The following is a 25,436-nucleotide window of genomic DNA, read 5'->3' on the forward strand; positions in this document are numbered from 1 at the left end:
GTGTGAACCCAGCCTTAGTGTTTAGAGATGAGCGAGTATACTCGCTAAGGGCAATTGCTCGATCGAGCATTGCCCTTAGCGAGTACCTGCCCGCTCAGGAGCAAAGATTCAGCGGGGGAGAGCGGGGAGGAACGGAGGGGAGATTCCCCCCCTGCTGACTGCCCCGACTCACCTGTCACCCACGCCGGCAGCCGAACCTTTTCTCCCAAGTGGGGAGATACTCGCCAAGTACAATGCTGGATCGAGCAATTGTCCTCAGCAAGTATACTCGCTCATCTCTATTAGTGTTCCATTAATGCAGCGATCTCTAATCTGTGACTCATCAGATATTGCAAAACCACACAACCCAGCATGCTAGTGATAGCCTGCGGCTGGCAGGGCATGCTGGGAATTAATCTTTGTAATGGCTGCAGAGCTAGAGGTTAGAGGTTGTCGCTGTAAGCGAAGGGTTCTGCATATGTTTTGGTGCTTGGAGATGAATATTATAAGACGGTGCTCACTAGAAATGGTCAGTACTTAAAGAAAAAAGTACTATGCAGAATGATTAGTGCAGAGATGACAATAAACCAATAGTCACTTTTTTTTTTTTAAATTGACTTTTGAGTATTTTATAAGCATCTTGGGAAAAAAAGGGCCAGCTTTTAGTCTTAATTGTCTCTTGTGACCATACCCAGTAATGGAGTCAGAACACCAGTGCATCTAGTAATTTGGATAGGACATCAATATTAGATTAGTAGAGGTTTGCTGCCAAGTGGCCCTGGCAATAAGCTGTTTACTGTGCCAGTGCCACTGCATTGGCCCTAGTTGGTATTGAATTGAATGTGAACTCTACCTGCAATACCAACCCAGGCCACTGCAGCAGGAACAGAGTTGGGTTTCCAGCAACACTGCAGCTCTGTGTAGTAGCACCAACTGAAAAAAACAGCTGATCGCTAGGGGTCTTGGGTGGCAGAGCCCCGCTGATCTGTTATTGCCTTTTCTGTAGCATAGTCATCAGTATTGTAAAGTTGGACAACCCCTTTAATCAGGGAAACCTCTGTCAGCATGAGTGCTGTATACACAAAGCTGTAGGTCATTTTACTAGTTGCATCAGTCCAGCAAGCTATATTCCTCATGTATCAGAGCTGTCTAAGGCCTCTTGCCCGCGGGCAGATATTTGCTGCGGAATCTGCGGCGTGTGTGTGTACCACAGACCCACAGCAAATGGCGCACATAGCATACTATGGGAAACCGATTCTTCCTCCACACTTGCGGAAAACAATTGTGGTTGGCAGATGGGCCGCGGATTCTGTGTCGTCACCTAGCGACTATATCTGCACTGCACATGTGCGACGGCGAGCCGCCGGGTCCATCCGCAGTACAAAAAAGAAGCCAACAGAGCAATATGTGCGGATTCCGGCTCTGCAGTGTGAAGGAGGCCTTAGAGAAAACGACTTTGTTGCTCTTGGTAAGGAAGGCCACGTGGCATTCTGTGTCATTCTTCCAGTGCACTTTAAAAAAAAAAAAAAAAAAACTTTCATTGTGCAAATTAATTCAAACAACTTTTCAGTTTATTTAAAACTTTACACTGGACAGCTATTGTCCGCTAACTTCTCGATAGTGAATGTAACTGCCAGTTGTTCCGTGTAAACCTGGGCATCAACCTGGTGATGAGTGAGAATTTGTTCACTAGTCTCTTCATTTCAGCCCACCTAAAAATAGTCGCTGGTTGATTCATCTTCTGGTGTGAGCAGGTAATCGTTGTCTTTCAACTCCCACCGAACACTCTCACTGGCTCTCGCCTTTTTAGAACGTTTAGCCCTGCCAGTTAACCCTTAATGGTTCCTGAAAACGGATAAATGCCTGCAAGTGGTCGTCGACTGAACAGTCCTTGCTGGTCTTTAAAAGATCACTCGCTGCTGCAGTCTTACACAAGTTATGTGCGTTCAGTGGATTCGACCACCAATGAGCGTGCGTTGGGAAGGGGCTGAACTGTCAAATGCACAACCGCCGAAGAACCTCACACCGCCTAACTAGTCGGTGACCGATATTTGGCCAATCCAGATGCTCCCAACAAGTCATTCAGCAATCGTTAAATTGAACATTCAGTCTTTCGTACACTTCAGTGACTCTTCAGATGATGGTTGTTCCATCTAAACCCACTCTTTACGAATTGCGCAGTTCCCGTGAAATAATCATGCAGTGTTTCACATTCTTATGTGTCCGAGACGTCGCTGATTTTTATTTTTTTCTGTACTGGCTGAAACTGAGCGACGAACGAGTGGTGTGCGGTTCTTCGCCATTCAGTCGTTGGGTCATTTAAACTGAACTAACATCACTCGGTTTCGCTCGTTTGAACGATAATCGCTCGGTCTAAACGCAGCGTTAACCCGTCCTCGTTACTTTAATTAGATTTCAGACTATTCTCCCTGAGCTAAACGGGTCGGCAGCACAAATCTCTCTTGCTAGTTTGTTACAATGTATCGGTGCAGGTAATTATGTAGCTGCCTGGATTTCAGGATCTTTGGCTGAAAAAGTTTGCTTGGATTGGATGCAATTGTAGCAATCTATCAGATGTGAAAAGTATTAGGGCTGATCCTCGCTAACCGCAAGCAGAGATCTGAACTTTGGGAGTGATTCAAAGTATATTTCAAATGCAGAGAACGTTTCATTCAGGGTGATTTTAAGCTTTATTTGCATAAAACCCAAGAATAACTAACCCTTAGGCTGTCTATGGTGATATCGGCACCTGTAACCCTTTATTGGGCTGTCTATGGCGATATTGGCACCTGTAACCCTTTATTGGGCTGTCTATGGCGATATCGGCACCTGTAACCCTTTATTGGGCTGTCTATGGCGATATCAGCACCTGCAACCCTTTATTGGGCTGTCTATGGCGATATCGGCACCTGCAACCCTTTATTGGGCTGTCTATGGCGATATCGGCACCTGCAACCCTTTATTGGGCTGTCTATGGCGATATCGGCACCTGTAACCCTTTATTGGGCTGTCTATGGCGATATCGGCACCTGTAACCCTTTATTGGGCTGTCTATGGCGATATCGGCACCTGTAACCCTTTATTAGGCTGTCTATGGCGATATCGGCACCTGTAACCCTTTATTAGGCTGTCTATGGTGATATCGGCACCTGTGACCCTTTATTAGGCTTTCTATGGCGATATTGGAGCCTGTAACTCTTTATTAGGGTGCATTCACACGAACGTATATCGGCTCGGTTTTCACGCCGAGCCGATATACGTTGTCCTCGTGTGCAGAGGGGGGAGGATGGAAGAGCCAGGGCCAGGAACTGTGCTCCCGCCCCCTCTCTGCCTCCTCTCCGCCCCTCTGCACTATTTGCAATGGGGAGAGGCGGGGCTAATTCCTGGACCTTAGCCCCGCCCCCGTCCTGCCTCCTCTCATTGCAAATAGTGCAGAGGGGTGGAGAGGAGGCAGAGAGGGGGCGGGAGCCTCAGTTCCTGCTTCTGGCTCTTCCATCCTCCCCCCTCTGCACACGAGGGCAACGTATATCGGCTCGGCGTGAAAACCGAGCTGATATACGTTCGTGTGAATGCACCCTTAGGCTGTCTATAGAGATATTGGCACCTGTGACCCTTTATTAGGCTCTCTATGGCGATATCGGCACCTGTGACCCTTTATTAGGCTGTCTATGGTGATATCGGCACCTGTGACCCTTTATTAGGCTGTCTATGGTGATATCGGCACCTGTGACCCTTTATTAGGCTGTCTATGGTGATATCGGCACCTGTGACCCTTTATTGGGCTTTCTATGGCGATATCGGCACCTGTAACCCTTTATTGGGCTGTCTATGGCGATATCGGCACCTGTAACCCTTTATTGGGCTGTCTATGGCGATATCGGCACCTGTAACCCTTTATTGGGCTGTCTATGGCGATATCGGCACCTGTAACCCTTTATTGGGCTGTCTATGGCGATATCGGCACCTGTAACCCTTTATTGGGCTGTCTATGGCGATATCGGCACCTGTAACCCTTTATTGGGCTGTCTATGGCGATATCGGCACCTGTAACCCTTTATTGGGCTGTCTATGGCGATATCGGCACCTGTAACCCTTTATTGGGCTGTCTATGGCGATATCGGCACCTGTAACCCTTTATTGGGCTGTCTATGGCGATATCGGCACCTGTAACCCTTTATTGGGCTGTCTATGGCGATATCGGCACCTGTAACCCTTTATTAGGCTGTCTATGGCGATATCGGCACCTGTAACCCTTTATTGGGCTGTCTATGGCGATATCGGCACCTGTAACCCTTTATTGGGCTGTCTATGGCGATATCGGCACCTGTAACCCTTTATTGGGCTGTCTATGGCGATATCGGCACCTGTAACCCTTTATTGGGCTGTCTATGGCGATATCGGCACCTGTAACCCTTTATTGGGCTGTCTATGGCGATATCGGCACCTGTAACCCTTTATTGGGCTGTCTATGGCGATATCGGCACCTGTAACCCTTTATTGGGCTGTCTATGGCGATATCGGCACCTGTAACCCTTTATTGGGCTGTCTATGGCGATATCGGCACCTGTAACCCTTTATTAGGCTGTCTATGGCGATATCGGCACCTGTAACCCTTTATTGGGCTGTCTATGGCGATATCGGCACCTGTAACCCTTTATTGGGCTGTCTATGGCGATATCGGCACCTGTAACCCTTTATTGGGCTGTCTATGGCGATATCGGCACCTGTAACCCTTTATTGGGCTGTCTATGGCGATATCGGCACCTGTAACCCTTTATTGGGCTGTCTATGGCGATATCGGCACCTGTAACCCTTTATTGGGCTGTCTATGGCGATATCGGCACCTGTAACCCTTTATTGGGCTGTCTATGGCGATATCGGCACCTGTAACCCTTTATTGGGCTGTCTATGGCGATATCGGCACCTGTAACCCTTTATTGGGCTGTCTATGGCGATATCGGCACCTGTAACCCTTTATTGGGCTGTCTATGGCGATATCGGCACCTGTAACCCTTTATTGGGCTGTCTATGGCGATATCGGCACCTGTAACTCTTTATTAGGCTGTCTATGGCGATATCGGCACCTGTAACCCTTTATTGGGCTTTCTATGGTGATATCGGCACCTGTAACCCTTTTTGGGCTTTCTATGGTGATATCGGCACCTGTAACCCTTTATTGGGCTGTCTATGGCGATATCGGCACCTGTAACCCTTTATTGGGCTGTCTATGGCGATATCGGCACCTGTAACCCTTTATTAGGCTGTCTATGGCGATATCGGCACCTGTAACCCTTTATTGGGCTTTCTATGGTGATATCGGCACCTGTAACCCTTTTTGGGCTTTCTATGGTGATATCGGCACCTGTAACCCTTTATTGGGCTTTCTATGGCGATATCGGCACCTGTAACCCTTTATTGGGCTGTCTATGGCGATATCGGCACCTGTAACCCTTTATTGGGCTGTCTATGGCGATATCGGCACCTGTAACCCTTTATTGGGCTGTCTATGGCGATATCGGCACCTGTAACCCTTTATTGGGCTGTCTATGGCGATATCGGCACCTGTAACCCTTTATTAGGCTGTCTATGGCGATATCGGCACCTGTAACTCTTTATTAGGCTGTCTATGGCGATATCGGCACCTGTAACCCTTTATTGGGCTTTCTATGGTGATATCGGCACCTGTAACCCTTTTTGGGCTTTCTATGGTGATATCGGCACCTGTAACCCTTTATTGGGCTGTCTATGGCGATATCGGCAGCTGTAACCCTTTATTAGGCTGTCTATGGCGATATCGGCACCTGTAACCCTTTATTGGGCTTTCTATGGTGATATCGGCACCTGTAACCCTTTTTGGGCTTTCTATGGTGATATCGGCACCTGTAACCCTTTATTGGGCTTTCTATGGCGATATCGGCACCTGTAACCCTTTATTGGGCTTTCTATGGCGATATCGTTGCCTGTAACCCTATATTAGGCTGTCTATGGCGATATCGGCACCTGTAACCCTTTATTGGGCTGTCTATGGCGATATCGGCACCTGTAACCCTTTATTGGGCTGTCTATGGTGATATCGGCACCTGTAACCCTTTATTGGGCTGTCTATGGTGATATCGGCGCCTGTAACCCTATATTAGGCTGTCTATGGCGATATCGGCACCTGTAACCCTTTATTGGGCTTTCTATGGGGATATCGGCACCTGTAACCCTTTATTGGGCTTTCTATGGGGATATCGGCACCTGTAACCCTTTATTAGCCTGTCTATGGTGATATCGGCACCTGTAACCCTTTATTGGGCTTTCTATGGGGATATCGGCACCTGTAGACCTCATTACGCTGTATATCTTTTCACAGGTTAGCCCTGTTTGCACATCGAGAAGACGGCCCTGGCATCCCCGCAGACATAAAGCTGTTTGATATTTTCTCACAACAGGTGGCCACAGTTATACAGGTGAGCACACCACAAAGGCGATGTTGTATACTATGAAGGTGGCGTCCTTATGGAAAGGATAGCGCCCTCTTATGGCAGATGTAAGGCTTGCATGTCTTAAGGAATTGAAAATTACCGTGCAGTTCTCTGCTAGAAGCAAGTGCTAGATTATCAGACTTTCTCAGCCATTGCATTATGGAGGGGACAGCTCAGGACCAGGAGTATGGCTACTGCCACTAGGAGGCGGACATGAAGTTTAAAAAAAAAAACAGTTTTAGCTTGGCGTCTGTAGGGAGCAGATCTCTCCTTTCTCCAGGGTGGGCCGTAGAATTTTCAATCACCCCAAGTCCTGCCTCTCACCGTATCGGTGTCTGGGCTTTCTGGGTCTCTCATTTGATATGACTTGCTCTATTTCGGCTTCTGCGGCCAAAGGTGCGTTTCCTGCAAACTCTGTCTCTGGTGACCTTTTATCGCTGCATGAGAGTTCTGGGATTGATAGTCTCCTCCTTTTAGACTGTTGTGTTTAGCACTGGCCAATTGTAGAGGAGGTCGACTGCATTGGTAGTCTTAACGCTACCAATGCTCTGTGAGGCGATTAGGTAGTCTAAAGTTTGTGACAGCTATCTTGGAAGGCTGAAAATGAGACCTGGAACTGGAGGATTGGAGGGATGGCAGAGAAGACCTGCAGATAATATACCCCCTTCTGCCTCCTGATCCCAGGGCAGATTTTTCCCTGAGACCAGAAGGCTGCTTTCAATAGTAAATCCTCTGAGAGCGCGGAAGGGCGGGCATTCAGATACTGTTGACTGAATAAGAGATGGTGCAATGCAGCATGGGAAGTGAGGGCAAAGAAGTCAGGACAGTGAACTACTGGCAGAATACTAGGCTTTCTACACGTCCCTCCCTGATGTTGAATTGCAAACAGCAGAAAACAAACAAATGGGGAAGACCACCTAAAAATCAGTACTTTGAGATGAAACTGGGTACAAACATCAGCAAAGAGGGGGGTGAGGAGAACCTGGGGTATTTTAAATAGGAAAAAAATTTTTGTTGAAAACTTAGGTACGCTTTAATACAAGTGTGTGTGTGTGTGTATGTATGTGTATATGTATATGTGTGTGTGTGTGTATATATATATATATATATATATATCATCCTCATTATATTGAGTCCTCAATCCATAATGTGTCCCGAGGCATTAATCTCCATTCTTGCTCTTCTCACCCCTTCCCACCCATGGTCGCAGTCCCGGCAAGACATGCCATCAGAAGACGTTGTGTCCTTGCAAGTGTCTCTGATTAACTTGGCGATGAAGTGCTATCCTGATCGGGTGGATTACGTTGACAAAGTGTTGGAGACAACGGTGGAAATCTTTAACAAGCTCAACCTTGAACAGTGAGTAGTTAAGAATAATAGAGCGACTGTGAAGCCTTGTTCTAAGACTTCATTCTGTGTTCGCCGCCGCTGACGTTTTTCTCCTATTCATTTCCTCTCAAGTGTCTCATTATAAACTGTGCTGAGCCTTAACCCATTAAGGACCAAGCACTGTAAATTTACGGCGCTTGGGCCCGGGATTAAAGCCCAGCCGTATGTAAAATTACGATGGGGATTAAAGCCGCCCGCTTCTGCAGTCAATCAGAAGCAGGACAGGTTGTCAGCTGTTAGTCACAGCTGATAACCCAGAGGAGGAGGGTTTTTTAACCCTTTCTGCCTCCTCCTTGCTTTAGTTCACAGTGCTCTGCCATTGGGTTGTTTTTTTCCTATAACTGAGACTGCTATGGGTACGGCTCCTATGGATGCCTCAGCAACTGTGGAAAAATATATCAAGTTAAGAAGGAAAAAAAAAATGTGAATGTTCCTCAGAGGTCTTATATGATGTCATGGGGAACATAGATGGAAAAAAAATTACGGAATAAAACAATATATACATAACAAAGAAAATAACCCAAAACCGTCGCTATATGCGCCCTGTCATCCAAAGCCATACATATTATAGATCAAAACGTCAAAAAAAAATGAGGAACCCCTTCCTATACTTTATTTTGGCGTATACTAATTAAAAAAAAAATTATAGATGTTCCAAAAAAAAGGATTTTTACCCCCAATGAAACTAAAAAAGTCAGTGAAAAGGATATAAAAAAATAGCTCTATATGTCACAGGGGAAAAAACTCTTCGCTACTTACAGGTGTTGTCCAGAGTGCAGCCCTTCTATAATGAAAAGTTCTGTAACTTTCCATGATACAATTTCTCATTATTTGAACATCTCCGCTTGCTGTCAGGGAATAGGGCCATTCATAGTAACCCACGGGAGCTGGAAAACGTGTATTGACCTAATATGTCTTGGAGCAGAGTATTTGCTTAGTTGTTTCCCATCTAGGCTATCTCACAACAGAAGCAAGTGTCTGTCCGGTCCTAATTAGCTCACAGTGTAGAAGTGCTGGTAAAATATCATCCTGGACTGGAGGGGTTCAAAGTAGAAAACCTTTTGTCCTTTTTGTTCTTTGTGCTAATTAGAGGGGAATCCAATGCTGAGAACTCCTCATTAAAGGGGTTGTATCAGAATTGCAAGTCATACCTTACCCACAGGATAGGGAATCACTTGCTAATCAGTGGGGGTCTTATTGTATAACTGTGATCCCATGTCCCCCTTCTCACTGCAGGATTACTGTATCCCCCGCAGTGAGGAGGAAACTGAATGGAGCGCTGGTGGCACAAACGCACTAGCGCTCCGTTCACTTTGTGGGGCTGCGGAGATACCCAAGTGGCACCTGGTCGGCTATCTCTGTCGGCCCCATGAAATGACTCTGCATATTCAGCCAGTGCTTCGTTCAGTGATGTCACTGCGGGAGAAAAAGGACCCTCGAAGGGACAGGCAGAGCTGGACCTGGGAGTCTTATTCTGGAGATCAACCGGGGTCTCAGCGGTGAGATCCCCATCCATCAGCAGGTTATCCCCTATCCTATGGATGGCGAATCACTTGCAATTGTGGTACAACCCCATTACCAGTTTTTGCCATGGGCTGGACTGACAACACACGGACCAGTAGTAGTTCATGTGTCAGTTCACATATCTGTTCTGTTTTTTTCAAATGGACACATGCTTTGTGTGAATTAAAAATGACAGCATGTGGTGGTCTCGTCCGATTTTGCGAATGCGACACTCGACAATTTTAATTCCGTGCAAGTCATACAGAAGTGTAAAAAAAAAAAACTTCACACAGATGTGAGGAAAGTCTGTTTTCTGCGTATGTCACCTGGACACTTGTGTTAATTAGCACTTAAGGTGCGGATTTCTCAAAACATCCAAAACTTGCGCAAGAAAATCACCCCTGTAAACGCACCCTAACGAGCCCTTCAGATGAGGGGGCAGGTCTGGGTCAGGGTGGGTTTTAATTCCCTGGATTTAGACCAGTATGTCCCCATTTGCTGACAGCAAGCAGAGGTCTTAAAGAGTTGCAAAGCGCATGGTGCAGTTATTAAGCAGCATTCACAGACCAGAAAGCCAGTTTTTTTTTTTCCTAAGCAAAAGCATAAAATTTGAAATAAAACCCTTCCAGAATGTGACGACCTATTTGAGCTGCTCCTCTCCTCTCCGCTGCTCCTCTCCTCTCCGCTGCTCCTCTCCTCTCCGCTGCTCCTCTCCTCTCCGCTGCTCCTCTCCTCTCCGCTGCTCCTCTCCATCATCTGTGTCTTCTGTAGATGGGCACCCGTTGACCCCTCTTCATGCTACAAACAAGTGAACAAATGGCTTTTCTATTTACTTCCTTATGGTATCGCAGATGTAGCTGAGGGTCACGATGGTCCGGAGGGGTCGGGGGGTGGGGGGGGGTACGGACCTTGTTTTTTTTGTTTGTTTTTTTTCCCCAGCTTTTATTTGTGAGCAATTTTTCTCAGGTACAGAATTCATTTTGTCATTTTGCTTTATAATGGAAGACGACAAAAGGAGCCGTTGCTTAGGAGACCGTTTTATAACAAGATGCTCTCCTGTTTCCATGCGGTGCCGCTCTGGAAACCAGAATAGTGAGTGCAGCTCTGGAGTAAAATACAGGATGGAAAGGTTGTTTTACATGGACCATTATATCGGTCAAACGAGCGAAAGTGAAAGATAATCCGCAGCAAATGGGCGAATAGTAAATCGTTCATCTTACGCAGGCATAAAAACCATTGTTGGCTCGCTCAGTGGCTCTCTGTCACTTATACAGCGAATGTGAACTAAACGCGAGCCAGCGAGAAATTGACTGGCTAGATGGCGCGCGGGCTCGCCCTCAGACTGGCGCGCGGGCTCGCCCTCAGACTGGCGCGCGGGCTCGCCCTCAGACTGGCCGGCTGACTCGATGGCTTGCGTTTAGACCGGCTGGATTTATTCACTTTTGCTCATTTGAACAATTTTTTTTTTTTTTGGAAGATAATCGTTCTGTCTGAAAGCCCCCTAAGAGGGTCCTGAGCTCCTTTTTGTGACCGGAGGGTCAGTCACACACGGCCGCTCCATTCATTGACGTAGATGGCATAGTGCAGCACTATCTATAATGCAGCGATAAATAACTGTTTCAGCTCTGCTACCTCTTAAACGAACTGTTAAAAACCGCTAACGCACGCTTGAAAATTCACCTTTCAGCATCGCCACAAGCAGCGCCGTCTCTAAGGAACTGACCCGACTCCTGAAGATACCGGTGGACACTTACAACAACATCCTGACGGTCTTAAAGCTCAAACATTTTTATCCGCTCTTTGAATACTTTGACTACGAGTCCAGGAAGAGTATGAGCTGCTACGTGCTGAGCAGCGCCCTGGAGTACAACACCGAGGTCGGCTCTCAGGAGCAGGTGAGGTCAGCAGCGCCCCCTACTGTCTGTACTCTAGGCTCTATCGCACCTTTCTTTACCATGGTTTTTATTTACAGGTGGATGCCATAATGAATTTAGTATCAACACTCATCCAGGACCAGCCAGACCAACCCGCAGAGGACCCTGATCCCGAGGACTTTGCTGATGAGCAGGGACTCGTAGGCAGGTTCATCCACCTTCTGAGGTCAGACGACCCCGACCAGCAATACCTGGTAAGGAGCATCGGTCACTGTGATGCTAAGTGATTGATAGAAGAGCCTGTATGTTCTGTTATCTACTTGAACGCTAGCTGCACTGTCATGGTTTATCCACTGGGGGCACTATTTATGAAGTATTGTGGGTCCAGCTGATCCTAGAGGTTTTATGGTTGGAAGCTGCCACCCTGATCTGTCTGCTGTGGTTGAGGGTTGAGGTTAATAGCATATGGTGCTGTGTAGGGAGGTGATGGGTTTCCTTTTAGGATATGGTCACATGGGGAGGAACGGGCGCAGAAAATTCCATGGCAAATTTTGCAGCATTTACACATAAAACCCCGCATCAAAATCCTCCCGGTTGGTGCAGATTGAGCAGAAACCGTCTGCGTATCCATAGCTGAATTTAGTAGCTGCATCGCTCCCCATGACCTCCAAATGCACGGTGCTGTCAGCACACCCCAACATTCCCTAGCCAAGTTTCTGCCACGTGTGAACGTACCCCTGAAGGAGTCTTGAAGTCTTTATTTTTTGTGTGTGTGTGTAATATATAAAAATGACACGTTTTCCTACTTTGTGCTTCAATTTCTCCCCATTTAAGCTCCGTTTACTTGCTGTCAGTGAATGAGAACACTCTTGTTTCCATTCAGAGGCAGTAAACCTCCTCTAATCCTCCGCTCCATTGAGACAATTGTATCCAGTGCAGACAATGCTCTGTGAGCTAAACAGCTCGGACTCCAGACTGACGATTAACCATTCAGTCTTTGCTGACTCTGGGTCACCCAAAGCATCAACCCTCGCTGTTTTCATCTATGGAGTACGACTTCTCGGAGTCATGCCGGTGTTTGCCATGACTATGTCTAACCAGCGACTTCCTCTTCTTCGTGAACCACTGACAAATCCCGGTATAATATCCTTCTCTGGTCCATCTGCTCGCATGATGTGTCCAAAATAAGATGGATACATTGTAGCAAACCACTAGAGGAATCTGTGCTGCAGCTGCTGCTGTATTTCCAAAGCCTCTTTGTGAAGGGTGTATGATTTGCTGGCATACTGTTTTTTTTTTTTTAGGCGGTTGGCGGATAACTTTATACTGTCTTTCCCTGAAAATAAGACCTACCCCAAGAATGAGCCCTACTCTGATTTTTCAGGATTTTTGGGGAGGCTTGAAATATAAACCCTAGCTGCATTGCATAAAAAAAATAAATCACCTAGCAGGCTCTGTCCAGGTCCCTTCCGCTGCTGTCCACAGCTCCGGCGCAATTCCAGCAGTCCTCGGCCACCTATACAAGATCACTTCCTGGTTATGGGATTCCTAAATCCCACCTTCATGAAGCAATGGCTCCGATTGGCTGAGCAGCGCTCAAAGAACCAATCAATGCAGCGCTCGATGAACCAAAGCGATGGCTGCGATTGGTTCAATGAGCACTGCATTGATTGGTTCTTCGACCGCTCGAAGAACCAGTCGGGGCCAGTGCTTCTTGAAGGTGGGATTCATGAATTCCGTAACCAGGAAGTGATCCTGCATGGGCAGCCGAAGACTGCAGGAACTATGCCGGAGCTGTGGAGGGCGGGGGGGCTGGACAGAGACTGCTAGGTAAGTATAATAAGACCAAGTGCCTCTTTTGAGGCAAAAATTTAAAATAAGACAGGGTCCTATTTTTGGGGAAACATAGTATCCTCTGTTAAATGGGAAAATTGGGTCAGTGTGATTTGCGTCTGTCGGGTCTTTGTTTGGCTGGCTATGGAGTCTCGTACTACGTCTACTTGGATGTTTTGGGCCCAGATCTCATTGTACAACCTAGTGAGCGTTGGGACTATTTCTAGTTGTAATAGTTTGTAATGTTTGTTTCTGTGCCCATCGGGGCCTGGGGTCTTGTTGTTCTGTGATGCCGTGATCACCTCTGGTTCTTCTAGGGAGGCTCTCTGTTCATCGGTGAGTGGGCAGGGTAAGGGAGTTTTGCCAATCCGGAATTATGGCCATGTTTGTTGGGAATCCTCGAAATGGTTGTATTTTCTATTTCCTCTTGTCTAAAGGTTTTGGTGTTTTGGGGGTCAGTTAGGGATAATAAGTTACTTCTAGATTGTGTGCCTACTAGTTGGACTAAAGGAGGGCCCGGCCTATTCGCACGTTGGTAGAATTTAAGCCCTAGGAGTATAAGTGTGTCTGGAAGGACCATATTCTTTCCTTCCTCTGCATATCCCTGCCTTGGAAGGATATGGGGATCGGGGCATGAGCTGATATCTCGATACGTAGTATGGAGCTGTCTATACATTTCTCGAAGAGTGGTGCCGATAAAAGAAAGCTGTCTATCCTGGAAAAGCTCTGGTGAGCCGAGGAGCAGGAGGGCTTCTAATTGGACTGTCCGCTGCCCGAAGAAAATGGGCGAAAATCTGTTGTAAAGTATCTCAGCATCATTTCCTTTTCAGACCCCCGATGACCTCCTGCGGCAGCAGCGGCGGGGGCTGCTGTAGTAGAACATGCCGAGTGGTGGTCTATTATGTCTGTTATACCTTCCTGCTTTGTTCTGCTCCGTTCCTCCGGCAGATGGCTGAAGAATCTTCAGCAACGCCTCTATTACATTTCATAAGAGTAATTGCTTTTCGTTTTGCGCATTTTCCATTCCTTTTCAAGGCATCGACAATCCCCAATTCTCCATCCTATCAATCCACTTCTAATATCCTTTATCATTTTATGGCGTTGCAGCAGATGTCGGAGCGTGACTCAGCGTGGCCGTGTGCGCCGGTATAACAGAGGCTTATGGTCCTGAGCGCCTTCCCATGCTGATGCCATTGTAACTGGTCATTGCTGAGTAATCCGGTCAGCGATGCCTTATTTAGCGATTAGTTTCTTGCTTCCCCTCCAACATAGACTATGATGACGACAACACTTTTTTTTTTTCTATAGCTTTTCCCACAAGTCCATGTATTGCAGCTCCATTTGAAGCATTCCACTACCTGGGCAGGACCTATAGCACTGTTTATTCTAATGAACCAAATTCTGAACAGCAGTGAATACTGACACTTGCACAAACATGGCAATAGAAAAACAAGAGCACTGACTAAACACCCAGCTTTTCATGGACCCAGAATAGTGCCTACCTACATATATATCTCTGTATAGTCTCCAAGGGCAAATTGGTGCCACAAAGGCTTGAGTCGCATGCTACAGAGTCTACAACTCTCAGCGTGTAGTCATGTCCGCGGGCTGCCAAGGTGTAGCCTCACAGCTGCAGGAGATCTGTAGGCTGCAGGAACTACAAGCCCCAGCGTGCATCGATGCCCTCAGGCTGCCGTGGTCTGTTGAGAGTTGTAGTCTCACAACTGCTAGTTCCTGGAGACATTGGATGTCTACTATCCCCAGCATGTATTGATGTCCTCGGGCTGCTTGAGAGATACTGGCACACTGCTGGAGAGCCACGGACTGCAGAAACTACAAGCCCTGGCATACATTGATGTCCTCGGGTTTCCAGGACTTGTTGAGAGTTGTAGTTTTTTATCCACTGGAGCGTTGCAGGAACTACTAGCCCCAGCATGTAGGGTTGTCCTTGGGCTGGTTGGCAGCTGTAGGCTCTCTACCACTGGGGAGCTGTAGGAACTACTAGCCCCAGCATGTAGGGTTGTCCTTGGGCTGGTTGGCAGCTGTAGGCTCTCTACCACTGGAGAGCTGTAGGAACTACTAGCCCCAGCATGTAGGGTTGTCCTTGGGCTGGTTGGCAGCTGTAGGCTCTCTACCACTGGGGAGCTGCAGGAACTACTAGCCCCAGCATGTAGGGTTGTCCTTGGGCTGGTTGGCAGCTGTAGGCTCTCTACCACTGGGGAGCTGCAGGAACTACTAGCCCCAGCATGTAGGGTTGTCCTCAGGTTGGTTGGCAGCTGTAGGCTCTCTTCCACTGTAGAGCCGCAGACCGTCGCCCTATTGAGCCGTTACTCACTTTCCTGCGCTACGGATTGGCTGGTTAAGTGTAAATTGAGAGAAGCATCTTGGAGGAGCGGACACAGAATGCTTGGACCCCCTACTGAGCCTAGACGGGGTCACAGTGGTGGTTTTACGGCCCTATTTCTTTTCTTTTTTTTCCTTCAGCTACCACAATGTATTTTTGTTGCGTTTTTTTTTAGTTGGGGCATCCATAGGAATCCCAGTTACAGGGTAAAACCACCCCCTGTAGTCACAATAGTCACTGGCAAAGCTGATCAGGGTCTGCTAGGACCCTGCAGCTCTGATGTAACAGGGGATCCCGGGGATCACATGATCGCTGGGTCGCATAGCGGAAGAAATACTTTCACTTCTTTGTACATAGCGCTCATTGAGTGCTGTGTACTTGGGAAAGGAGGTGCCAGAAGTGGTTAAAAACCGCTTCTCCTTTCTCCTCCGGGTTCTCAGCTGTGACTAACAGCTGAGGACCCGACCTGATCCTGCTTGATTGCAGGGGCTTTAATCCTGCGCTATGCTTCTGCTATCAGCGGGATTCAAGCCCAGGACCAAGTGCCATATAATTACCGCGCTTGGTCCTTAAGGGGTTAAGGCTCGTTACTCTTCCAGCAGTGGTTTAGCTGCTGACAGCTCATCGTCGTGAAAAGAACCAATTTCCTCGAAGTGGTTTTTGTGTGCGCCGAATAAATGACATGATGTAATTCGCTGCACATTGCATCTAGTCCAGCTGGCCGGGAGGAGAGAGGCGGCGGCGGAGAGAAGCGGAGGGATTAACGAGTAGAAATGAGTCTTGATGAGAGCCACTTACTGTAATCACTCGTGTCCAACCTTGTATAGAACATTGAATTGGCCCCAAGAACTACACTGGAAGTGCTGATCCTGAGTGGAGACCCGACAATGCTGCCCGCTGGCCACACCTGCCGTAGTGTATGGCCGCAGCTCCCCACCCTCAGCAAGCTGGAATACCCCCTGGCATGTGGCCAATTACAGACCCTTGTTGCACCACTTCTCATCACAATTTGATTGTTGGGCAACAGTTGCACTTAGTTGCGACTGTCGAGTTGTTGCAGGTGTAGCCCTGCAAAACTTTTTAGGTTAGGGCTATAGAATCTGTGTGCAAAAGAGGTCACACCTGAAAGTTGTATGAAGTTGCAAGTTACAACACGGGCACTATGCCACAGTCGCATGTACAACCTAAATCGCAGCACTCTATGCTGTAATCTGTATGCGCAGGCTCTACTATAGCGCTGCGTGCTATAGTAACCTTGTAAAGGTTGCATAGATTTGTATGTGCAGGTTACAGTATGGCGCATTATTGTCAAGGTTACATGATGGCGCACTGTGCCAGAGTAACATGAAGGTTACGTGAAATCACGTGTGCAAGTTACATGATGGTGCAGCATGCCAGAGGAGTTTGCTAGGGTTGCATGTCTAAGTTGCACAATGGCACACCATGTTGTAGTAGCAGCATTGTTAAGGTTGCATGACCGCATCCCATGCAACCTTTAAATGCTACGCTGTTCACATTATATTTTGGCATGAAATTGCTTGTGCAAGTTACATGAGGGTGCAATGTACCAGAGTAGTGTGTAAAGGTTGCATGTGCAGGTTACTTTTGCATAGACATTTGAAGGTTGCATGAAGTCGCATGTGCCAGTTACACCATGTAGACTGTAGTAAGATTGTTAAGGCCTCATGTCCACGGGGAAAATCGGGCCCGCTACGGATTCTCCATGGAGAATCCGTAGCGGGTCCCTCCTGCCCTGCGGACATGAGACATAAAAATAAGAATTAACTCACCTCTCACCCGCTCCGGATCTTCCCTTCGCCGCGGCTTCATCTTCTCTCCGTCGTGGCCGGATCTTCTTTCTTCGGCCCGGCGGATGCGCAGGATGACGTCGGTGACGTGCCCGGCGGATGCGCCGTCCCGAAGAAAAAAGATCCGGCCGCGACGGAGAGAAGATGAAACCGCGGCGAAGGGAAGACCTGGAGCAGGTGAGTAAATTCCGATTTTGGTCTCACGCGGATCCGGACGGCTTCCATAGGCTTCAATAGAAGCCTGCGGGAGCCGTCCCCGCGGGAGACCCGCCCGAAAATGGAACATGGTCCAGATTTTTTACATGCTCCATTTTTAAAAAAAATCACTTTTATTGACCATCCGCGGGTAGATAAATACCCGCGGGTGGTCAATGCATCCCTATGGGGTGCGGATCCGCGGGCAGGAGAAGAGTTTAAATCCGCTGCGGATTTTAATTCTTCTTTTCCCAGTGGACATGAGGCCTAAGGTCGCATGAAGTCGCGTGTGCCGTTTTACACTATGCCACATTATGCTGCAGTAGCATTGTCAATGTTATGTGAAGTTGAATGGGTAAGTTCCATGGTGGCACACTATGCAGAATAGCATGTGGAGGTTGTGTGAAATCGCATGTGCAAGTTACATGGTGGTGCAGCATCCCAAAAGAGCATGTAAAGGTTGCATGTGCAAATTGCACAACGGCATACTAGGCTGTAGTAGGACTCTGAAGGTTGCATGAGTTTACAAGTTGAATGACAGAACGCAATATAGTTTTCTCATACTAGATTGACATAATGCGCTGTCATGCAACTTCCACGTGCCACTTCACATGAGGGCGGAGTATGTGAAGGTTACATGTGCAAGTTGCACAACAGTGCACCATGCCGTATGATCAATGTGAAGGTTGCATGACAGCAAACCATACAGTCTTCACTACGCTGTGTGCGGTTGTGTAACTTGCACGTGCGACGTCGTGCAACCTTCATGTGCTACTATGCCATAAAGTTGCTTGTGCAAGTTACAGGAGGGCGCCTTGTGCTAGAGTAGCGTATAAAGGAAGTTGCTTGTACAAATTAAACTGCAGCACACCATGGCATAGCAACGAGGTTACATGAAGGCGCATGTGCCAGTTACACGATGGCGCACTAGGCTGCGATGACATGCACTCCCGTCTCCTGCGTGTTGATCTGTAGTTTTCAAAAAAAATGCTATTGACTCTTATTTATGATAATGCAACCTAAGGACTTGTAACGGCAGCCGTAATGCCTCGCCGCTCCTCCGCTCGTGTAGCCCCAGCCTGTGTGTGTTATCAAAGACTGCGTCCCTTGTAAATGAACTAATTCGGAGATCAATACGCCAGTCTGTGCCCCAGCCGGGGTGCCAGGGGGCCTCTTCTGTAAATGCCAGGTCCGTCATTATCTCAGGACTTGTTTAACTGACTTCGATTCAATTAACTATAACCAACCTGCAACAAGCCGGAGCTTCTCCAAAGCAACATGGCTTCTAATCGCCGCTCGGACCGCGCCATAATGAATTCCTGCGTTTTACTTTTCGCTTTAAATTACTGTGCGTTCTGCTTTCTATGATCAATGGAGACCACAGGGGTCGGCTGCCAGCAGATGTCTAAAACGTGTAAATCTGCCTCACCGGGAATGGCGCGCTGTCTGGGCTGTCGGAAGACTCAACTGAAGCGTTCTCCTTGAGTACTTCTGAATATATAGTATACTTCAGCGGGTTTACTGCAGAGTCTGCATTGGACCTGGCTTATGTTGTCGTACCCTAAGGCTACATTCCCACGAACATATATCGGCTCGGTTTTCACGCTGAGCCGATATACGTCGTCCTCATGTGCAGAGGGGGGGATGGAAGAGCCAGGAGCAAGAACTGAGCTTCTGCCTCCTCTCTGCCCCTCTGCACTATTTGCAATGAAAGGAGATGGGGCGGGGCTAAGTCCCGAGAATTAGCCCCGCCCCGTCCCGCCTCTCTCCATTGCAATTAGTGGAGAGGGGGCGGGAGCTCAGTTCCTGCTCCTGGCTCTTACATCCCCCCCCCCCCTGCACATGAGGACGACGTATATTGGCTCGGCGTGAAAACCGAGCCGATATACGTTCGTGGGCATGCAGCCTAAGGGTGCAGTCGCACAGGGCAGAAATGCTGCAGATGTTTTGCACAGAAGTTACGCAGCATTTTTAGCAACAGCCATTTAAAATGTCATTAACGTGGTGGGCAAGAATTCTGTGCGGAATCGACTTATGGCCCTTTTACATGGGACAACCTGTCGGGCACAGATACCCAACAGGTCGTCCTAGCGATGATTGCTTGTTTCTGTATTTTTACACCGGAACGTTCATTACTAATGAAGGGTGGCGTTGTGGGCCGAGGATCGTTCCGGACCACCCGCCTCCGTTCACTGTAAACGGGTAGTCATTCATAAGTGAACCTGTTTACACAGGCCGATCAGTCTAGACTATAACAGAACATGTCGCCTTGTACGGGAGAGCAAAACTCTTCCTCATCCCAATTTGGGGATTCTCTTACATTTCGCCCAACTGCTGGGACTTCCTGCTGGTAGAGAGGGCAGAGAGAGCTGCTCTGTTGCTGCAGTGATTTTCTGTTTATTTTTCCATCTCCTGCTCCGTGACCGCTGTCCTTACAGACGTGGCACAGGGGACAGTTGCGCAGTCTGGCTTTTTTAGCATGAGGGCAACACCTCTAATGAAGAAAATGATCGTCTCCTGCAGAGTGTCGGCCATATAACGAGCTCTCATTCCCTGGTGGTCATTAGCGCTGTGGGTCAGGCCAGGTAATTGCTGTTTAGAGCTGATCTCGTTGTCTTACGCCTTCTATGTAAGGTTTGTGTTTTATCGTCCTTGATTAGCTGGTGGCTTGGGAACGAACTGACCGCGGCTTTTGATGTTGACCTTTTCTGTAAGGACGTGGGTTTATGGCGGGTCATTATAGGGCTATAATTACCTGCACCTACAATGTAATGCGGCTCCTTCAGTAAATGGAAGTGTAGAGAGAACCGAGGAGGAAATGCAGACATTGATTCTCTCTGACCTCCCTGATGGGAGTCCATTGAATGAATGGCCCCTTTATTAGAGCCCCCTCACACAATTGGTGCTTCCCTGTATGGACATTCTCCCCGTGACCCCCCGAGCATAAAATCACGTGACGTTTCCGTGGATCAGTTTTAGTGTGAATCCACATTAAATGGAAAAATCCAGTGATCTGAGCGACTTCGGGTGAGGTCTGGTCATCAGGGCTAGACTAGCCGGGGGCTCACTGCCAACCTTGTGTAGTTTGTCCTGAAACGGTGTGATGAGGATACCAAGAATGGTATAATCATGGGAAAACCACCAACAAAAAGTGATCTTGTGCACAGAAACACATTGCCAAAAAGGGGTCAGAGGAGGATGTCAGGAATCATTCTGACCAGAGGCGCTGCACAGTCGACAGCTGCCAAAAGCAATACAGGGGCTCCAACTAACGTGTCCAAACGCACAACTCACCGTTCTTTACCACGGATTGTATAGCAGCAGCCATTGTGTCACACAAGAGAAACACAAGATTCCAGCATGCAAAAGAGCGCAAAAATTGTTTCACTGAGCAGCAGAAAAATATCTCCTGGTCAGACGGATCCAGATTCCTGTTGCCCCGTTCTGATGGGAAGGCAGAATTTGGCACAAACGGCATGAATCGCTGACCCTTTCCGGTCAGATGGTTAGAACATGTCAGCACCGCCATCTAATCTGCAGTAACTGGATGAGGCTTGCTGTCCGCAGGGGCCGATATTCCTGCAGAATGATTTCATCACAGAGTGGAGTCTACACCACGACGAACCGCTGCGGTTCCCAAGGGCAAAATAAGCCGAACATAATAGTAGATGGGGGGTGGGGTCTCTAATAAAGTGGTCATGCTGTATGTATGTATGTGATGTATATAATATTTCAGCATTTTAATCACAAGTCCGTCTGTCTGGATGTAGGCTGCCGCCATTCATAGTGGCAGATATACTTGTGACTTATGCTGACGTTACTTACATTTGTTGCTGTTTGGGGATCATTTCAAGTAGATGCCCGCATTGTGTCTGATGCCTACTTGGGTTACATAAAGTGGTGGTTCTAGACTAGCATAAAGTTCAGCTGTTTTTCCCCCTGAAATAGCGCCACTCCATGGTCTGTCTGGTTTTGCAAGTCGATCCCATTGATGTGAATGGGACTGACTGGTAGAAATAACTGCAATACCAGACAATGCCCATGGACAGGAGCGGCGCAGGGCAGTTTACAGCATCTCTCCACTCCAAACTACCAGAGAGCATAGCTGTGCCCATTAGATGCCGCTGTCGGTCGCCAGGACGGCTCGCTGTATTAATGTCTCACTGTCTTTTTGCTTCTCTTTAAGATCCTGAACACGGCTCGAAAGCACTTCGGGGCCGGAGGAAACCAGCGGATCCGCTTCACGTTACCGCCACTGGTGTTTGCTGCGTATCAGCTCGCCTTCCGATACAAAGAAAACTCCAAAGTAGTAAGTGAGAGAGACTTTTCTCCCTCTCCCCCCGCCCCCATCATTTGTATCCGGTCAGCGGAGGAGCCAGCACTCCAGGATCATACATGTCATCTGCACTGATACATTGCAGCAAACTATCAAGTCATGAGAGGGATTTATGCTGCGGAGGTCGTCCTCGGTCATGTATTGGGTTGGTTCAGGTGTTCTTGCTCTAGATACAGAAAATGCTATTTTCATTCACTGACAGCAAGCAGCAGCCGTAAATCCTGAGGTATTAATACATAAAGTAAATTGATGAACTCCATCTAGTTTTGGAGAATTTTTGCAAAATATTTTTAGGTAGTGAACGCTGAGACCTGCAGGGAGGGAATGGTGAACCCTACGGATTTGCAGGGGGAAATCTCTACATCTGAGATTTGCTGGAGTCTAGCTTTGGCTCTGGTTATATTTTGGCCCAAAACATCTAGCATTCCATCCTCCTTTAACCCTCTCCAATCTACTGTCTGACGTCTTAAGACATTATGATTTAAGGCTGTACAGCTCCGATGTTGGAAGACGTCCGTCGGGGTTCTCTTACTGTATATTGCCAGCCCCTCTGCTGTCGGAGCCTATCCAATGTGTCGCCTCATGCAGTACTGGCTTTAGCCAGCAGATAGCGCCATTGTATAACGGCAGAAAAAGAGTAAGCCCCCTAGGAAAACCAGGATACAAATTGGATTGGAAAGGGTTAAACTTTGTTGAAAATCTGTACGCTTGCCAGCTTTCCCAGGGTCCTGAATGGTAATTCTGCCTAATCGTGCATCCATCCCTTGGTTTATATCCCTGAGATATGTTGTTTTGGGAGGGTAACATCACTCCTTAGGGAGAGCACCTAGCAAGTGAGTGAGGAGGCTTATAAGGCCATGCATGCTCCTCTGGGAAATATATGCAAATAAGGAAGATGGAACAATAACTCTGCAGCGCCACCTATTGGTTAGGGGTATGTTTACAATGGTGGATTTTTACCAAGGAATTTGACTCGAAATCCCTGCCAATTCCACGGCAAAGCCGCATCCTATTATATGCAGTGGGATTCCCATGCCATAGACTGTACCGCACAGATTATCACTTCTTCACACGGGAATTCGGCACGTGGCTTTACCAAATGAGAAGTGGCTGAATCCACCTGAGGATTTGTGCTCAAATATTTGCGTATCCACCGCCCCAGGTCTACAGTCTATCTGGATTCTTGCCGCGGTTTTTAGAAACGGCGTCCTTGCTCAAAAATCTGTGTTGAAATCCACTGTCTCAATTTAGCCTTACAGCTCAGAAGTCCAGAAAGCTGAGTGGGAACTATTATGGCGGCCACAATGGATGTCACCCAACTTTCCCAAATAAAGACAGGACTGAGGGTGGGTTTATATGGGGCGACTATTGTCCAAATAGTCGCTCAGTCTAGTCGATGCTGTCGCTCGAACACTGTTGCTAAAGGGTAAACCTCTCTGTAAGGGTGAAGTCACACGAACGTATATCGGCTCGGTTTTCACGCCGAGCCGATATACGTTGTCCTGGTGTGCAGGGGGGGGGGGGGGATGGAAGAGCCAAGTGCAGGAACTGAGCTCCCGCCCCCCTCTCTGCCTCATCTCCGCCCCTCTGAACTATTTGCAATGGGGAGAGGTGGGACAGGGGCGGGGCTAATTCTCGGAACTTAGCCCCACCCCCGTCCCACCTCTCCCCATTACAAATAGTGCAGAGGGGCGGAGAGGGGGTCGGGAGCTCAGTTCCTGCTCCTGGCTCTTCCATCCTCCCCCTGCACACGAGGACAACGTATATCGGCTCGGCGTAAAAACCAAGCCGATATAGGTTCGTGTGACTTCACCCTTAAGTTGTTGGCTATTCATTGAAAGGCGATTGACTATTACCTGTTTACACCAGACGATCACTAATAAGCCAGCGACTATTTTTAGGTGAGCTGAAACTAAGCTACTAGTGAATGAATTCTCACTCGTCACTTGGTTTATGCCGTCTTTACACAAAGTTGCCGCTTCCATCCGTCTTCCCAGCGACCGGTCAGATGATTGTTGTCCCGTGTAAAGCCGCCCTAAATAATTACTGAATAGAGCTTGACGAGCTCGGTGCTTCGTAACAATCAATTTCTTTTCTTGCTCTGTGCAGGACGATAAGTGGGATAAGAAGTGTCAGAAGATCTTCTCCTTCGCTCACCAGACGATCAGCGCGTTAATTAAAGCCGAACTGGCCGAGCTGCCCCTCAGACTCTTCCTCCAAGGCGCTCTGGCAGCTGGAGAAATTGGATTTGAAAACCACGAGACGGTGGCTTATGAATTTATGTCTCAGGTAACGACCCGTCTGTCATTTCACTGATGACATTGCCATCTCTCTCAGCATGTCCGTGGACGAGTCAGATGGTAATGGCTTAACCCTTTCCAGTCCACTGTCTGACGTCTTAAGGCATTCTGATTGAAGGCTATAAAGCTTCCGATGTTGGAAGACGTCCGGCAGGGTAGTCTTGCTGTATATTACTGGCCGCTCTGTTGTCGGGGGGGGGGCTCTCCAGCATGTCCCATACCGCAGTACTGGCTCTAGCCAGCAGATGGCGCCATTGTATAATGGCAGAAAGAGAGAGCCACCTAGGAAACCCTGAATCCAAAATTGGATTGCAAAGGGTTAAAGATGGGGAAACAATGGGATAGAATGCCCCCGACCCGTGTTCTCAGCTGGCGTTTAGGCTGGTGGTAGCCAGTCATAAAGTGATGGCGTATCTACTGATTCTGCAGCACTGCGTTTCCTGATAGGTTTTCCCAGCACCACAGCTGCTTGACCACCGGTTGTACAGGGAAGCTCTGAGCAGCTCTATGCAAGTGAATGGGGTCTGCTGCAATACCCCAAACAGCCCCCCGCTGGGTGGGGGAGATCTTTAGACTGGGACACGGTGCTATGCAGCATTGTATCCTCTGATATTGGGATTGATATGAGTCCCGAAGGTTTGACTCCCATTAATCATACAGCAACGGCCTATACCAGTGCTACAGCTTTATAAGCCAATGCTCCTTTAACCCCTTAACAACTGCTGTAAAAAAAAAAAAAAAAGCATATGGGAAATAGATAAGAAGCTTTATTCCAATGCATGTGTCTTTTTATGGCACTGCATCAGAAGCCTGGCATAGGTCTCCTGTACCCAGGCTATCTGATAACAGCCTGGTTTCATCTGTGATGTGGAGGACCAGCAACACCACTGATCCTAGCCATTTAAAGGGACACTGTTCACATGGGACAACACCATAAGCTACGTTATGGTGCTATTCCAGGTGGTGGTGGTGAGTTTAGGGGATAGGGGTTTTTATACTCGCTAGCTTCCCAGTTTGCACATTGTCCTCCCTTGAAGTCTGCTCATGGTCTAAAAACCTAACTTTCCTATAGACTTTTACAGGAGAGTGCACACAGTAGTCTGAAAAGTGTCAGATTTTTCAGACCGCTTGTGGATTTCACGGGAGAACATTGCAGGAATCGGGTGGATATAAAAACCACATCCCCTTCGCCTCCCGAAATGGCACCATAACTTAGTTTATGGTGCTGTTCTGTGCAGACAGTCATTTAACCCTTGACATGCCTTTGTCAGCACAGGTATGTAAAGGGCTGAAAGAGGGAGGGGGCTGTCTGTTACCCATTAGATTCCCGCTGTCCTGATGATTTGCTATGGCACCTGGAGATTTAAGGATGGCCTCTGGCTATATAATACACTGCAATACTGAAGTG

General features: G+C 47.9%; 1 protein-coding gene across 2 annotated transcripts in view; it reads left to right on the forward strand.

Moving 5' to 3' along the window:
* The window catches only part of VPS35 (VPS35 retromer complex component), a 58,911-nt gene that overhangs the window by 25,177 nt on the left and 8,298 nt on the right, over nucleotides 1-25,436 (forward strand). For both annotated transcript variants that reach the window (XM_066584004.1, XM_066584003.1), the window contains exons 9-14: nucleotides 6,335-6,431; nucleotides 7,657-7,805; nucleotides 11,026-11,233; nucleotides 11,311-11,466; nucleotides 21,579-21,701; nucleotides 23,838-24,017. In XM_066584004.1, coding sequence (XP_066440101.1) covers nucleotides 6,335-6,431; nucleotides 7,657-7,805; nucleotides 11,026-11,233; nucleotides 11,311-11,466; nucleotides 21,579-21,701; nucleotides 23,838-24,017 — 913 coding nt within the window. The remainder of the gene's footprint in view (nucleotides 1-6,334; nucleotides 6,432-7,656; nucleotides 7,806-11,025; nucleotides 11,234-11,310; nucleotides 11,467-21,578; nucleotides 21,702-23,837; nucleotides 24,018-25,436) is intronic.

The sequence above is a fragment of the Eleutherodactylus coqui genome, chromosome 11 (assembly GCF_035609145.1).
Source record: "Eleutherodactylus coqui strain aEleCoq1 chromosome 11, aEleCoq1.hap1, whole genome shotgun sequence".
NCBI lineage: Eukaryota > Metazoa > Chordata > Amphibia > Anura > Eleutherodactylidae > Eleutherodactylus > Eleutherodactylus coqui.